This window comes from Pseudochaenichthys georgianus, chromosome 3, assembly GCF_902827115.2.
Source record: "Pseudochaenichthys georgianus chromosome 3, fPseGeo1.2, whole genome shotgun sequence".
Classification (NCBI taxonomy): Eukaryota; Metazoa; Chordata; class Actinopteri; order Perciformes; family Channichthyidae; genus Pseudochaenichthys; species Pseudochaenichthys georgianus.
In genome coordinates this window covers 10,850,736-10,867,254 of record NC_047505.1, presented here as the reverse complement: position 1 = coordinate 10,867,254, position 16,519 = coordinate 10,850,736, and the positions used below count along the sequence as shown (strand labels likewise).

The 16,519-nt window shown below is 40.0% G+C and overlaps 2 protein-coding genes across 2 annotated transcripts; one reads left to right on the top strand and one right to left on the bottom strand.

The window, feature by feature from the left end:
- Window positions 1–296: 296 nt before the first annotated feature.
- LOC117462603 (adhesion G-protein coupled receptor G5-like) lies at window positions 297–14,294 on the bottom strand. The gene is made up of 13 exons (XM_071206156.1): window positions 13,774–14,294; window positions 13,632–13,689; window positions 13,312–13,453; window positions 12,645–12,767; window positions 9,531–9,650; window positions 9,391–9,436; window positions 9,175–9,269; window positions 8,913–9,031; window positions 7,544–7,812; window positions 4,774–4,870; window positions 3,367–3,496; window positions 1,956–2,112; window positions 297–1,676 (listed from the first exon to the last, which is right to left on the bottom strand). The coding sequence occupies exons 2-13, from the start codon at window positions 13,673–13,675 to the stop codon at window positions 1,585–1,587; spliced, it is 1,434 nt and encodes a 477-aa protein (XP_071062257.1). The 5' UTR covers window positions 13,676–13,689; window positions 13,774–14,294; the 3' UTR covers window positions 297–1,584.
- Window positions 14,222–15,220, top strand: LOC139433540 (fap1 adhesin-like; the record flags this gene model as incomplete). The annotated part of the gene is made up of 1 exon (XM_071202583.1): window positions 14,222–15,220. A coding segment is annotated over one exon (999 nt), but the record flags the coding sequence as incomplete, so codon positions are not given.
- Between the last annotated feature and the right edge of the window lie 1,299 nt (window positions 15,221–16,519).

Sequence of the window (16,519 nt, the reverse complement as noted above, 5' to 3'; positions counted from 1 at the left end):
TGTAAATACAGCCTATCTACCAATTGGATCAAATATAAAAGTCAGCCAAATTAGTGTTGATACTGCAAGGAGATGTATTGTGTGAAAATAAATGGAAGATGTTGTTTAATTGCTAATATATTTATGATCCACGTCACGTATTCAGTTTTGGCGGCATTTCTTACAGTTCGTCAAAAGGTCTTCTGATCAGGGCTCTATAAATAAATATCTACGGCAGATATGTAATATTTAATGCAGCCGAACCGTGTATTACAATGTCGTTATGTGATGACTTCCAAAGAGAAAAGCAAGAACACTCGGAATAAAGTATTATTTTATTTTTTTTTAAAAATCCCGATTTCATATCATATAAACACCATCTCCCAACATGCATTGCGGCTAAAACAATCGATGTTTTAGCCTATCAAAACCTCTGAAAAAAGAAAGGTGTCTCTCAGAATCGAAAGAGAAAATCCTATGGGAAAAACACAAAAGCATTGTACACAATTCAAACCAATAAATGTTGTATAATTAAAAGATAAACTGATGTTTTTTAGTGGATGAGTACTGCAGATATCACTGTTATACCATTTGATCATTGGTTTTATTATGAAAACGTCGAGACCGGAAATACTGTTTTCAACTTTTCATGGAGGCTGCCGCATACCTCAAATCATCTTCGCTAGAAATCTAATCAAAAAGCGTTTTAATGGCCAAACTATCCTACAATTTAGGATTTTACAGAGAGGGTTATTTGTGAATAAACGACCATCTGTAACGTTAGCATTCAACGGGAGCACTAGAGGGTGAAAACTTTAAAACGTAATTATAGGACGTATTAAGCGCTTGAACAAACAACCTATTTGGTCGTAATAAGGGCCTGAACAATCAGCCCATTCGGTCGTATGAGTTGGAGGACTTGTTGCCCCATTTACATCAGGACAGGAGAAATTCCACAAACCCTCAATCGCACACTAAAAACCCATCTGTTTTGCTTGCACTGTGGTCATTAAATAAAAAAATAAAAATTAAATAACAAAGGAAGAAGTAATATTGCTTCACCATCCTATGCAAGTGTGCTTTAAGGGTGGTAATTGGTAATGTCAAAATATGTTACAATGAATATCTACAACTTAAGTTACCCTAAGCAATAAAGTGTAGTTGGTACAGTAGCAAAACCTCAAACCAGACATGTGTAATCGTCTAGACTTCTATTCTGAATGTCCTTCGTACACTAAGACATGTTGTGGTTCAAATCTGGATTTGTTTATCTGTGCCAAAGTAGTTTGCATGTTTTTTCCTGTTTAATTATGTGTGCACAGAATTGAAGTATGAATAATGGCTTTTGCCAGGTATGGACGATGAAATTAAACACCAATACATTCATTTATTAAAACACCAGGGTATGACAATGACAACACTTAAAAAAGGGCACTTAACCAGTTATCTGCCCAAGTTAACCCCTTTCTACTTGTGTGTAAATGCAATTAATGATTTAAAGAAAAAAAGAATAGTATCAAACTTTACAGCATTGCTCTATAAATCCACACAACACACACACATACATGCACGCACACAATCACAAAAAAGTCTCTGGTGTGGTGCTTAGGTGTTGGTGCTGCGTGTTGCACTACTCTTAGTAGATGGATCTCCTTTCTTTCTCAAAGACATCACGAACCACAGGAAGATGAAGAAACCTGCGTTGAAGGAGTGACACGAAAAGTGTTAGAGAGAGCGAAGGAGGTCGTGTTTCCATCAGACATTCACAGTGGTCTGGCTTGGATCAAGTATTAAAGTCCCTGCTCTCAACCACCTTTGTTTTGTATCAGCTTTCTGTATTTATGAAAGTGTCATACTGTTGTGCCCCATCCTAAATGTAAACCCAAGAGGACCAACTTTGCATACAAGTGTCAATCAAATATACAGCCAATATTAACGTCATCACATAGAGCTGAACACGATCAGGTGGAGCAGACCTTGCAGTGAGTTGAGGATGCAGAAGAGGTAGAGGCCAGGCGTGGTCAGGTAGCCAAAGGAGAAGAAGACCAGGCCCCAGGTAATGCCCAGCAGCGCGGTGACTCCCAGCAGCGTACAGATGTCCTTCTTGGCTCTGTTACCGTCACTCTGCCCAAACTGACTCACAAAACAAAGTACACAAGGACACATCAGCAGGTCATAGAACATTGGAGAGTACGTACCATGAAGTTCATATTGTTGAGTAGAGGGGAAATCATAACTGTTTTTAAGTACAATACACAAGAAAATATTGCTTTCTTTAATTTCTTTAAAACTGTGCCCCAAGGAGTCATGACATGTTTTCTTCTAGAAGGTGTGTATACAAGAGAAAACAATGTTTAGGTTGCATGCAAATGATCAGAAATAAATACAGTGTGTGTTGATTGTAATAAAGGAACATGTCATCCACTGCAAGAGTGGGGCTCATCGAGTGTTTTGAATAGCTTTTGGACATCAATGTAGCTCTTTGACACAGAGGACTCAATGATGTCAGGCTTTAAATGTACACACAATGTTTGGAAGAACATCGATTCAATAGAATTGTGCAGGAATGAGTCTTCCACCTAAACAACAAGTTAGAATTTTACCAGCGGAGGGACTTTTACCTTTTGTCCTAGGATGTTAAAGTTGTCAGTAAATACCCCACTGGTGAATGTCTGATGCTTCTATGTTACATCAACATTAAGGTTGCTAACAAGTGACTAAAATGACTACTAAATGTGGTCACGTTGAACAGCAGCTGCTCTTAGCTTAGCGAAGGTAACAGGAAGCCTTGCGACTGTGGAAAGATTCAAATGTATTTTTGGCGTGGGAGCCCTTACATGCTAACTTCTGGGTCGGCCTCCAGAAATACATACAATACAGCTTTATTTATAAAGCAATTTAAACCTCCGCACCAAAGTGCTGTACAGTCAAATAAACAAAACAAAACATAAAATACAGCTCACACACCATAAAATAAGTACAAGTAAAAACAATAGACAATTTAAAAGCAATAACAGCAACACTCTAAAAGATGTCAATACGCTATGGAGAAGAGGTGGGTTTTAAGAAGCGATTTAAAAAGCAGGCAGTTTGGAGGCCTGTCTGATGTGCAGGGGCAGATCGTTCCAGTGTGGGAGCCGCCACAGAGAAGCAACGGTCCCCTCTGAGCTTTGACTTGGTTCTGGGCACATTCAGGAGCAGTTGATCAGCTGACCTGAGAGCGTGTTGATTCAGTAGTGCAGATCAACACTGCACTACTGTAATGGTTGTTGGTTTGGATGGGATACACCAACAGCTAAAGCTTTATGGAATTAACTGGATTCCTCCTTTAAGAGCATATTTACAGACGAGTAGAGTAGAATGCAAAGAGTGCAGGTTGAGTCCTACCTTTTTGCTGTGGTGAAGTCTCACAACGCTTCTTACTGTCACCCCCAACATGATCGCGTTAAAGAGGAAAACCAAGCCAAACACTCCCAATGTAGTCACCAGCTTCACTGTGGTGTTCCCGATATAGCATCTGCAAAGAGAAAGAAAGAGTGTAGATGAAGGTTTTCTCTAATAAATCGATAAAAAAAAGCATATATTCAGGTGACTAATAATTCTGGACCTCCTCCTTGTCGGCTAACTTATAGATGTCGCTGATAAGGCCAACCATATTGGTGTCATCTGCAAACTTAATAATGGCGTTGGAAATATGCACAGGAATGCAGTCATGGGGAGAAGAGGAATGAGCCGAGCACACAACCCTGTGGAACGCCGGTGTTCAGGGTCAGAATGGAAGAAGTGAGGTTGTTTAACTTCAAAGACTGGGGTCTGTTGGTCAGGATGTCCACTGTCTAGTTGCAGAGGGAAGTGCTGATGCCAAGATTCCCACCTTTGATACACTATATGAACTGTCGGGGATGAATATGTTGATTGTGGATCTAAAATCAATAAATAACATCTTAGTAATAATACATTGTATTTCTTAAGCGCTTTATCAGGTGCTGAAAGACACTTTACCGTGGTAAAAATAATATAATTTAAAAAAGATAAAATACTGATGGTTATCCTCTTCAGGCACGTGGGACAGAGATATTTACGTACTGTACGAATAACGACTTTGGATAACCTCACACAAAACGTGTGAGGTTATGTAAAGACGTAATTTGTCCAGTTTATTTACCAAGGACTGAAAGTTGGCAAGTTGAATGCTAGGCAGAGGTTGTTTGTGGGGGTTTAGCTTTAACCTAGCCTAGCCCGTGGGACTGCTTTGCCTTTGCCTTTGTTCCAGTCTTGTCGCCACCGTTTTCTTCCCGTCAGCGAGACTGGTTCACTGGGCTTTGGTGCCCTGGCTTACTCCGGTGGTAGCTGAACGTTGTTTACAAAATGTAAGTTACACAGAGAACTAAGGTTCAAGAGTTATTGTCAGCGTAGCTGTCTGAAAAAACTTGAAACTAGTAAGAGGTAACTACTAATTCTTAGAAACTGGAGAGACTCAGAGCCTCATGTAGTGCACGCGCCATCCTAAGTATATTTTATGTGAGAGGAGGCTGGAATGTAAAAGCAACAACTACACTGTACAATCAAGCCTTAACATATTGAATCCACTGTTAAGGAAATAGAACATATCAGTATCCAAGCTATTATTTCCTTACATTCATTATAACTGTATGTCACTGTAAATGGTGTTTTTGCAACCTTTCCCATTACATTCTAATAGACAGAAATGCTAACGCATATTCAAAACAATTAATATAATTAGTTACCTATTAGTTGAAATTGTTCATGCTTGAAAATGTGCTTCTCCCTTACATTTGTGTGCTGTTGGGGTTAGAAGAGACCAGAGGGACGCGTCCATACGAGCTTATGTCGATGATGACCACCAGGGCCACAATGACTGCAGGGAGACCTGAAACACAAGCATTAGACAAGACCTTGGAACGTTTTTAAAGTATTATACTTGAAATAATATTATTTAAATAATTATTTAAACAAAGTATGATGGATAACTAATTTTATCAGAATCATCAAATGCGAATACTTTATTTATCCACAGGGTAATTGTGACACCATCTTAGAATGAAATTGTGACAATGGTGAGGATATCAGAAGATAAATGCAAAATTGGGGGATGGGAGGCAGGTATAGATGTATACAAAATAAGCAAACTATATTAAATATGCTGGCACAAAAAATTGAAGAGCAGGCAAGGTAAAACCAAAGGAAACTTAGCAAAACAAACCAGCAAGACACAGGAGGGAGGAAAATACGAGAGGGGTTCTTATTATACATCCATGGGGTCTGCCTGCAGACCTCCACTCTCAGGACAGTTCCGGTGCAGACCTCCACTCTCAGGACACCTCCACTGTCAGTACAGGAAGTGCACGCTAAGAATTCCAAAATAAAATCACCACTATCAGTACAGTGCCACTTTTCAAACAGGAAATGCACGCAAATACAAAATAAAATCGGATCGTGACACTTATTATATACATATGTATATATCTATATATATATATATATATAGATATATACGGACACCTTGTATTGTAGTTACTATCAGTACAGCCGCAGCGCCACTTTCCGAACAGGAAATGCACGCAAATACAAAATAAAATCGTACTGACACTTATTATATACATAAAGTATATATAGATATTAGGGCTGTCAAACGATTACAATTTTTAATCAGATTAATCACAGCTTAAAAATTAATTAATCATGATTAATCACCATTCGAACTATGTCCAAAATATGCCATTTATTTATGTATATTGTTGTGGGAATGGAAAGATAAATGAAAGCAGGCGGATATATCCATTTAACATACAGTATCTATGTTTATTATAAAAAAATTCTGCTTGTCAAAATGAAAGACAACCCACACACCTATCAATCATCAAACCGTGGGGTCTTAATTCATTACGTGTTGATTTCTATCAACGGGGGAGTACTTCAGGAAAGTCGACAGAGGGGGGGGGGGGCTAGTGGAGTACTTCGTGACCCGCTGTTTTAGCGCAGTTCTCCAGTGATGGGGGGAGTCTCCCTCCGCAGCCGGTTGGCGTAGTTTTGGCACAGTTCCGTTGTACAGACCGACGTTAACAGCAGCCCTGTCTGTGCACACGGAGACCGACTCTGTCGTCCGGTGATCCGCCTTCTGGAAAAGCTTCACAAGTACGTCGGTACGCAAATGCGCTTTGTGACACAAGTGATGGTACGCATTTCAGATTACGCACATAACCTGCGTACCAGTTATGTGCACCCCTGTACCAGAGCCATATTATTACTATTATATGGCTCTGCCCTGTACTACAGCAAAAGTATTCTGCGTCGGGACTTCCTGCAACAACACCACGCCGTTATCAAAGATGTTCTATTGAGAAGACGATCACTACGTGACAAAAGTTTTCAAAACCGTGGCTACTGAAATCAATCTTACTAACTGCTGTCTGTGCAATTTACTCCGCGCGACTTGGCAGACTTTATTTGGCTTACTTTAACATTATTTTTCATGGTGGGGCTAAGCCATTTCTTGGTATGGGTGTAGCCTACCCCAGCCATACCCTGGCGCTGCCACTGGTGGCACGTATGGGGCGGGCCATTCTGCACATGCGTTAAATGCGTTAAATATTTTAACGCAATTAATTCAAAAAATTAATTACCGCCGTTAACGCGATAATTTTGACAGCACTAATAGATATATATAAAAATAGGGACACCACACCTTGTATTGTTTACTCTCAGTACAGCACCTCTTTCCGAACAGGAAATGCACGCTAATACAACATAAAATAGCACTGACACTTATTATCTATATATATATATATCACACAGGCCGTGGGGGGACACCCGAGACCGGGCAATGTCCCCGGTAGAAACCGGGTGAAATAGCCAAAAAAATAATAAAACCGGGGAAAAGTGAAAGAAAGTGTCCGAAAATAGGCACTCGTGAGGAGGGCAGAGTCCCCTGTCAACTCCCGTTACATTCCTCCATGGTGTCATTTGAGCGAAAAACTTTTACGAGAACCAGGCTGGGGGGGTCAAAAGGGCTTGACCAAGGCCGACCCAAAGTGCACGGTGGTCGGACTCATCACCTCCGTGATGAGTCTCCATTGTGATTTGAAAACTTCCATCAAACGAGTCCTTGGGTGGGCGGGAAAAAAACGCTTCAGAATCGTCACTTCCTGTACTGACAGTGGAGGTGTCCTGAGAGTGGAGGTCTGCAGGCAGGCTCCCATGGAAAATACAGAATACAGACAGGAAACCAGGAACTGTGATAGGCTGAACCGAACCGGGGAAACATTGATGACAAACTGTCAGAGAACACAAGGGAAGACGGGCATATATATTCTCACAAGACTAATCACAAAGACAAGACACAGCTGGGGAGGGCATGCAAACACAAGGGATAGCAGGAAAGAATAATTGGACAATCAAATAGGCGGGTAATCACAGAGACAGGAAGTAAAAACAAGACACAATGACAAAATACGTTTAAAAATAAAACAGGAAACAAAATAAAAGCAGAATCAGATGTTGCCACCTGTTGATACCTGGCCTTTGCGTTTGCGACTCTACTCACCCCATCCCACCAAGCTGAGCTTGAGCAAGTATTTCCGGATATAAATGTTGAAGACTCTGACTAAGAGAAGGTAGAGGTGTAAGCCCTCCAGGCCCATCCAGCTGAAAGTGGCCAGCAGAGAGTAGTGAAGAGAGACGGCCATGTAGAAGCAGAGCCCGGTGGAGGACGATGCTGCCACAGTCTGGCAGGGGAGGAAGTGCAGGTTGAGGAGGATCAGGGCAATGGCCAGGTTGATGTGGACCCTCATAGAGATATCTGCTCGGACTTTTCTGGAGGAGAATTGTTCCGTGGTAAGTGTTACATTTGTATTTTGTTAAAGGATTTCATGACATATAAGGGAAGAAAAGGGACAACATATGATAATAAAGGAGTGAGAAAAGAACATTGCATTTAAAAGTAGAAATAAGGCTCAAATTTACAAGTTAAAGGGCCCATGTCTTGGCCATTTCTACTGATCATAATTTCATTGTTGAGGTCTACTAGAATAGATTTACATTGTTCAATGTTCCAAACTCACATTGGTTTCTCATACAGCATCTCTGTATAGTATGTTCACCCTCTGTCCTACACACCTTGTTGGAGCTCCTGCCCCCCCCTCCCTATGAGCCCACTGTGCTCTGATTGGTCAGCTCGCCCACTCTGTTCTGATGAGTCCAACACCGTTACGGCGGAACATCAGTGGTTATGTGTTACAATGGCATTTGTTAGCAACCAGGAAATGACACCAGTAACGACAAACAGATGAGAATGCTGCGTTGGGTCTGGGTGCCGTGTTTGCGGGACGTTGCGGGGCTCGCTGCTCCGCCCTTTGGGGCTCGAGGAGCCGACAGTGTGAGGCGGATTACTGGTGTCGTTTCCTGGTTGCTGGGTGACGTGGGGTCTGAGCACCGCGGCTGAGAAAAGATAAGGCTGAGTGAGTGTGTGTGTGTGTGTGCGGAGCTCCGCGGACCAATTGGTCCATTTGGACTCAGTGACGTCAACCTGCCCCGCAAGAAAAAAATGGAAAAAGAAAAATCTCCAACGATGCGTTCTGGGGCAGCAGACAGGTCTTTTCTGTGTTAGAGTTTTACTCGCTACAGGGTGTACTTTGAGGGTTTGTGACTTTGCAGACCGTTTACATGCAGAAAAAGCTACATAACACACAAGGGGACGGGTAATAACCGGAAATGCATATGATTGGACCTTTAAGAAACAACAGCAAGAAGTTGTCATACAAGGGAGGAAAAGGGAGCCCAGGAGCAGAACAAATGATGGAAGCAAAGACAGAAGCATGCTGCTGGATCTGAGCGTTATGTTAGATGGTGGACTGAAGGTAAAGATGGATGAAAGACAAATATCATCAACATGGGAAGACATTTATTTTTTGTACCTTTTTGCGATGAAGAGCAGAACAGTGATGATCAGGGCAAACAGAGAAAGACTACAACCAATCAGAGTGATGTATGTCAGAATCTGCAGGTCGTTTTGAGAGAGGGAGTCAGAAGATACCTGAGGAGAAAGGACAACATTACAAACATTGTTACTGATTAAACGAGACCCTACTCTAAACCAAAATATCATGTATGTCGACTATCCACTATATTTACACACAGTACACTGCTTTCTTTGCATTATGACAAGGACAAGCCTACCACGAGCACGCCAAAGTATGTGAGGTGGTCACAGGAGCAGATGATGTTTCTCTGCCCAGGTTCCCACAGAGTCAGACAGCCATCAGTGCTAAAGTCTGCCAGGTCGAACAAACGTAGACAGACAGATCCATTATGAGAGATCCTGACACATGTGTAAACTTTTCATATTCATTATCAAAATTAAATAAAAAACTTGTCTTTGTTCTTCACACTCACCTTTTGTGAAAACATTTAAGAACACACAGCTGGGCTTTTGCGTATCCTGTGACACAACACAAGAAACAGTTTACACTATTGTTTGTTCATGTGTGTGTTCCTCTCTACTTAAAATATTTGAGATGAGAAGTTGTAGTTACATTCACACTAACAGCCAATGTGATGTTGACACGCTCCTGAAGTCCTGAGATATTCTTTCCCCGCACACTCAGGCCAACCAGTCTGCTCTCATGTAATTCAGCCGAGGCTTCACGTATGGTCTACACAGCATACAATAAAGTATTAGTTTAACAGTTTAGACAAGTAAAGTGAAAGTTTCCTGAAGTTCCTTTACTGTGTTTAAAGTAAAAGTCACACTGCTTCATAATATCAGTTTGGGTGTGCCCACTCTTCTTCATACAACTATATTTAACTAACAATTAGGTTGCGAGCACCGACATCAGGTTGTCAAAGAACCCATTGAAATCATAAAAGGGTAATTAGTATACAGTATTTCTTCTGGCAAAGGAATCATAGATTTGAGGGCTGAAACATTTTTCTCAAACACAATTTTTTTTTGCCAAAAACATAAATCATTGGCATGGCAAAATGACCCAACCTAGAATGCGGCCCCATTATTTGCAAATGTCCTATATGTATGACATTTGCTGGGTATATGTAACTCACGGAAAAGACAAAAACAGAGAAAGACCGTAAAACCAACAGGAAGTCGGCCATTCTACATTTTATTGCTTTTTATTGCTCCCTACTGCTAAGAGGAAATAAGGAGATTTGTACTTTTAATTTCTCGTCCTCCCATACTTTTCTAAACTATCTTAAATGTTGCGAAAAACGCCTCAAGACATGGGGGAAGCTCTATAGATAAACTTTTGCATCTGCATTTTTCCCCATGAGCAAAGAGTCAAAAGCAAAAAGGCTTGGAAAAGCAGCAGAATATTTGAACTGCAAACTTTTGAACTAACTTGATGGTGAATGATCTGTCGCCATGCCAACGGCATTTGATGACATCCCATAATACGCTTAGATGCGTTGATGGCTGCATCGTTACCAAACCTGTGAAGTCTTGGGCCATTTGGAGCATTTTCACTGAAGTTATGAGAAAACCGTGTTTCATGGCAACGGCATGTCCCATAGATGTCTGCACGGCTGGACTGTTATCACACATGTGAAGTTTGAGCACTTTTTGAACATTTTCATAGGAGTTATAGCGACATCGTATTTTATGGCGAGGGATGCGTTTCCATGGAAACGGCATATGGTGAGATCTCAGATTTGGCGTAGAGCTGTTGAGGCATAGACCGGTGATATACAAGTGAAGATTGGGGGACGATTGGACCGTGTCCATTGGACTTACAGCGACATCGTGTTTCATGGCGAGTGGTCTGTCATGGCAACAGCATTTGATGACACCCCATAATATGCTTAGATACGTTGATGGCTGCATCATTACCAAACCTGTGAAGTTTTGGGCCGTTTGGAGCATTTTCACTGAAGTTATGAGAAAACAGTGTGTCATGGCGAGCATTGTGTTGCCATGGCAACAACATTTGAAGAAATCTCAAAACTGTCCTGTAGATGTCTTGACGGCAGATGACGGCTGGACTGTTAGCACACATGTGAAGTTTGAGCACTTTTTGAACATTTTCATATGAGTTAATGTATAGCGACATCGTCTTTTATAGCGAGGGAAACGGAAACGGAATATGATGACACCCCATAATTGACGTAGAGCTGTTGAGGGCAGGACCATTAACCATTATCTGAAGTCTGCTGCTCTGATTATGTCAGTTGGAGTTATGACATCATCGTGTTCCATGACACAGGTGTTTATATTTGAGCTAACGATGTGTCCAGAGATCAAAGGTTTCTATTGTTCTGAATGAGAGATAAACCTGTTACATGTGAACGTTTTGTTGAAGAACCGTAACAGAGTAATGTAATGTCGACTCAATTGGTCCAGTTTCCAACGGTCAGGGCAACAACACTACTGCGTCAACCTACGTCCCACAACTATCCCGACACACATATAGGGGGCGATAGGACCCATTCAATTCTGCTTTCAGCCATAATGTTTTGCATGTTACAGCAGGTGGCAATGGTGAAAAGCAAAAGAGCAACAACTCTGTTTCAGTTGTACCATAACATTTGAGGATATTGTATGTTGTCAGAAACGAACATCACTTCCTCTTTGTGAAGCATTTCTGTTGTTGAGCATTTGTAACTAAAAAGCTGACCGTGGGAGACTTTTTGGGGGTTAGAAAAAAAAGAAGAAGAATAAACACATCTAGAGTTTATGGGAAAAATAATTACAATAGTTTTCCTTTTAATATACAAAAGCAGCTGTTCTTATTGTTTGTGTAAGCTATATAATCTAAATGTAATAACATAGGAACAGGAATACAAAAAAAGTTAAGATCAAAGGGTGAATGTGGTTTGTAGTACACTAGCTCTACTAGCTGAGAACTGTTTGATACAAATAAATGAAAGAAACCAAACCTGGTCATATTATTGGTCATATTGTTATACTTAAATTAACTTTTAACATTTGAAGCAATGTGGCTGGTTATGACAGACCAAGTTAGCATTCTGTACCTCCTGATCCAAGGTGGATTTTTTGTTTATCTGCTTTAATTTAGATTGTGTGACAATTGACTTTGAGCTGCACCTTGTGTCTGTGATGTGCTATATAAATAAAGCTTATCAGCATTTTCAAAAGTTTGAGTTGGTGGTCAGTTGTAGAAGAAACCATGTGGCCATTCCAAAATCTAAGAATTGGAAAATATTAGGGCATTTAGTTTGGAAAATGACCACATGCCAGCAACACATGCAGATTTTCAAAATCTCATAGTGTTAGTCTTTTAATCTACTGCGCTCAAACCTTACTCACTCCTGTGAACCACACCCAACCCACTTCCTAAATCATGCAGCAGGTTTAGGGAAGCTCTTACTGGCAACACAATCAACGTTATATACTTCCAAGAAATGTAACATGACACCACTAAAATGTTACTGACAAAAAAACTTGCAAAAAGAAAAACATGAATTCTTTAGGTTTATGGTTTGAACTGGGAGTTTAAAATGTGATTTAAAGTGTTGTTCTACTTAGCAGTCATTTTTGTAAACCTTAAAGGGGCTTAAACATGCTAAACTTTAATACAACATTTAAATACAATGCAAAGTGACTAATATAAAATTGGACCATAGATATTCAGATTGTTTATTACAAGATTTGACATAAAAGCAATGTCTCTCACCCAGTTTGCGTCAGGCCAGCTAAGCATGCAGAACACAATGGTGTTTTCTGATCCAGCATCCAGCTCTCTCGGCAGTTGAACGCTCACTTTGTCACTATCGTTGACAGAATTGCCTGATCTTACCTATATCAGAGGCACAGAGTGAAGAACGGAAACCTTACATTTTAAATACCTGTAACATAATAACAGAACTCTCAGACATTTGTATCGAAGAGTAGTTTCACAGAATGGTCAACTACCCAACTATCAGGAGCAACTGTCGTGAATTGAGGGTTTTATAATTAGATGTGTCCAGGGATATTAAGACTTAGAGTAGGTCCTTAGTTAAATAAAATAAGAAGTATTCAAGAAGAAAAAGGGCCCATTCAACCATGCTAGCAGCTCATTTGAGATTGTACATAAGCATGTCAGAGTATTGAGCAAAATGCTAATGTTGGCATTATGTGATCTTTGAAGTTGGTTTTGAAATGATTATATGTTTGTTTAGTTTTCATCTAACCATGCTAACATTTGCTAATCATGACTTATGATGGGAGTAAATGTGCTGGTAGAAAAGTCAGGGATCACAAAAGTGATAACAGTTGGATCAAGGGAACATGGATGTGCCTTCAACATTTCTCCATTCATTTCAGACATTGCTATGCCATACCCTAATACTATTACTTACCTTTTTATCACTAGCATGAATTTCAAGGCCTTTGAAGGGGACCTTTGGTTTGTACAGGAAGGCCACCGAATTGTTGAAAGACAGTGATATAGACTCATTCACCTCTATTTCCTCCAGAAGCCGTTCAAGGGTCTCAATGGCTCTTGTTGACATTAAAGGACAAACTATTTTAAATAGCATTCTGATTTTACAACTGTTTCCCTTAAATCATATCTGGTGAACTATTAGTTTTGTACATATCACTCTACCTAGATGCAAACACAAACATAACCCCTCAACAAATATAAAATGTTTTCTTATAAATAAATTGAGATGTTTACTCGATAGGGTTGCCGTGGTGTCTGTGTTCCATAATTCCTTCCATGGTGTCTTGATACCCTGTAGAGTAAAACAAATATTTATTGAAATATAATATATTCTCAAGAAGTGTATTTAAAATAAAATAAATATTTGAGATCTTACTTTGTATCTTTTTTTTGGGACGTGAACCTGTATTGGAACCCTCATCTGAACTTGTATTGGAACCTTTATTGGAACCCTTATTGGAACCTTTATTGGAACCCTTATTGGAACCTTTATCGGAACCCTTATTGGAACCTTTATTGGAACCCTCATCTGAACCTTTATTGGAACCCTCATCTGAACTTGTATTGGAACCTTTATTGGAACCCTTATTGGAACCTTTATTGGAACCCTTATTGGAACCTTTATCGGAACCCTTATTGGAACCTTTATTGGAACCCTTATTGGAACCTTTATCGGAACCCTTATTGGAACCCTTATTGGAACCTTTATTGGAACCCTCATCTGAACTTTTATTGGAACCCTCATCTGAACCTTTATTGGAACCCTCATCTGAACCTTTATTGGAACCCTCATCTGAACTTTTATTGGAACCCTCATCTGAACTTGTATTGGAACCTTTATCGGAACCCTTATTGGAACCTTATTGGAACCCTTATTGGAACCTTTATCGGAACCCTTATTGGAACCTTTATTGGAACCCTCATCTGAACTTTTATTGGAACCCTCATCTGAACCTTTATTGGAACCCTCATCTGAACCTTTATTGGAACCCTCATCTGAACTTTTATTGGAACCCTCATCTGAACTTGTATTGGAACCTTTATCGGAACCCTTATTGGAACCTTTATTGGAACCCTTATTGGAACCTTTATCGGAACCCTTATTGGAACCTTTATTGGAACCCTCATCTGAACTTTTATTGGAACCCTCATCTGAACCTTTATTGGAACCCTCATCTGAACCTTTATTGGAACCCTCATCTGAACTTTTATTGGAACCCTCATCTGAACCCTCATCTGAACCTTTATTGGAACCCTCATCTGAACTTTTATTGGAACCCTCATCTGAACCTTTATTGGAACCCTCATCTGAACTTTTATTGGAACCCTCATCTGAACCTTTATTGGAACCCTCATCTGAACTTTTATTGGAACCCTCATCTGAACTTTTATTGGAACCCTCATCTGAACCCTCATCTGAACCTTTATTGGAACCCTCATCTGAACCTTTATTGGAACCCTCATCTGAACCTTTATTGGAACCCTCATCTGAACCTTTATTGGAACCCTCATCTGAACCCTTATTGGAACCCTCATCTGAACCCTTATTGGAACCCTCATCTGAACCTTTATTGGAACCCTCATCTGAACCTTTATTGGAACCCTCATCTGAACCTTTATTGGAACCCTCATCTGAACTTTTATTGGAACCCCCATCTGAACCTTTATTGGAACCCTCATCTGAACCTTTATTGGAACCCTCATCTGAACCTTTATTGGAACCCTTATTGGAACCTTTATTGGAACCCTCATCTGAACCTTTATTGGAACCATATAGCAAAGACAAGACCAGCCAACAGAGGAACCAACTCTTCATTCTGTGAAAGGAAGAGGATTCATTTAGAACAACAACCTCTCTGGGCTTTTCAAAAACACACGTCATAAATGAACGACAAATGAATAGTCATTCAGTAGAATAGTCCCCCACACTCACACAACTTAAGACACCACTGTATAGTAATACCAAAGTGCAATAACATTACAAACAAGACTACGACAAATACTGTTGTGCAATAACACATGTGTAATTTGTAAGTTAGTAGATTGTACTTTGAATGTAACTTGACCATTTTAGTCACTTTTAAAATTGTCTTTTTATTTGATCTTGATTGATGTTGATATTTTTTTGTCTCTATCTTCACTTTTGTTGTAACAATTAAAATGTCCCCTCTGTAGGATGGATAAAGGTATTCTGATTCTGACTAAATATTGACCTCTGTGATTTCCTTTACTTGAGCCTTACAAAGGCAAAGAGGGAAGTTCCAAAAATCATTAAGACTTTTATCAGCACAAAAAGCTAAATGTTATGGTTCTGAAGTAAGAGTATCAAAACAAAGCCTACCTTTTCATGTTGCTGGATCAGTGTAGAAATGGTTTTGCCGTAAGGATATTCAGAATACAGCAGATGTGACTACAGGACAAAAGCAAGTGAGGAAAGCTAAATGTTGGGGCTTTATGGGAAGTAAAGCAACAAAAAAAACATAACAACATGTAAATGGTATTCTATATTAAAGAGGAAGCAGCCACAAACCAATGCAAAAAATACCTATTGTGTCACTTACTTCTGTTACCTCCAAATATGGGCTTACATTAAATAATTGAGGGAAGATTGTACTTAGCATTGAACACTTGTCTTGCATTCTGTACACACATTAGGCCCTAACTCACAGTTTTGATTAGAAGCTGGTTTATCCTAAACAGTACAATATGCAACACGTCACTTGGTTTATGGCTGCACGTCACAACTCCCACCAACAGAGGGGAGTAGAGCGTTTAAAGAAAAATCTAGTGAGACAAGCTGTTTAAAGTGGAAAGCAAGCGACCCATCCTTGTTTTTTTACAGGGTGTTAACTCTGCCTTTGTCAGACCACTACGTTTCCAGCCCTAATTGTCTTGCTTTGGACAGCCACCGTTAGTAAGGCTGCTAGAAGAAGCCTGTGGTAATGTTTACAAGAAGTAGAAGTTGCACAGTTAAAAAAGAAACAAATTGTAGCCTTTGTTGTTGGTAGCTGAGGAAAACATAAAGCGATCTAACAGTGCGTCAACTTTAATACCACTATGAAACACTAGAGGGAAAAGTTACCTTTTTCTGTGTTAATTAAATATATTTGACGCATAACAGT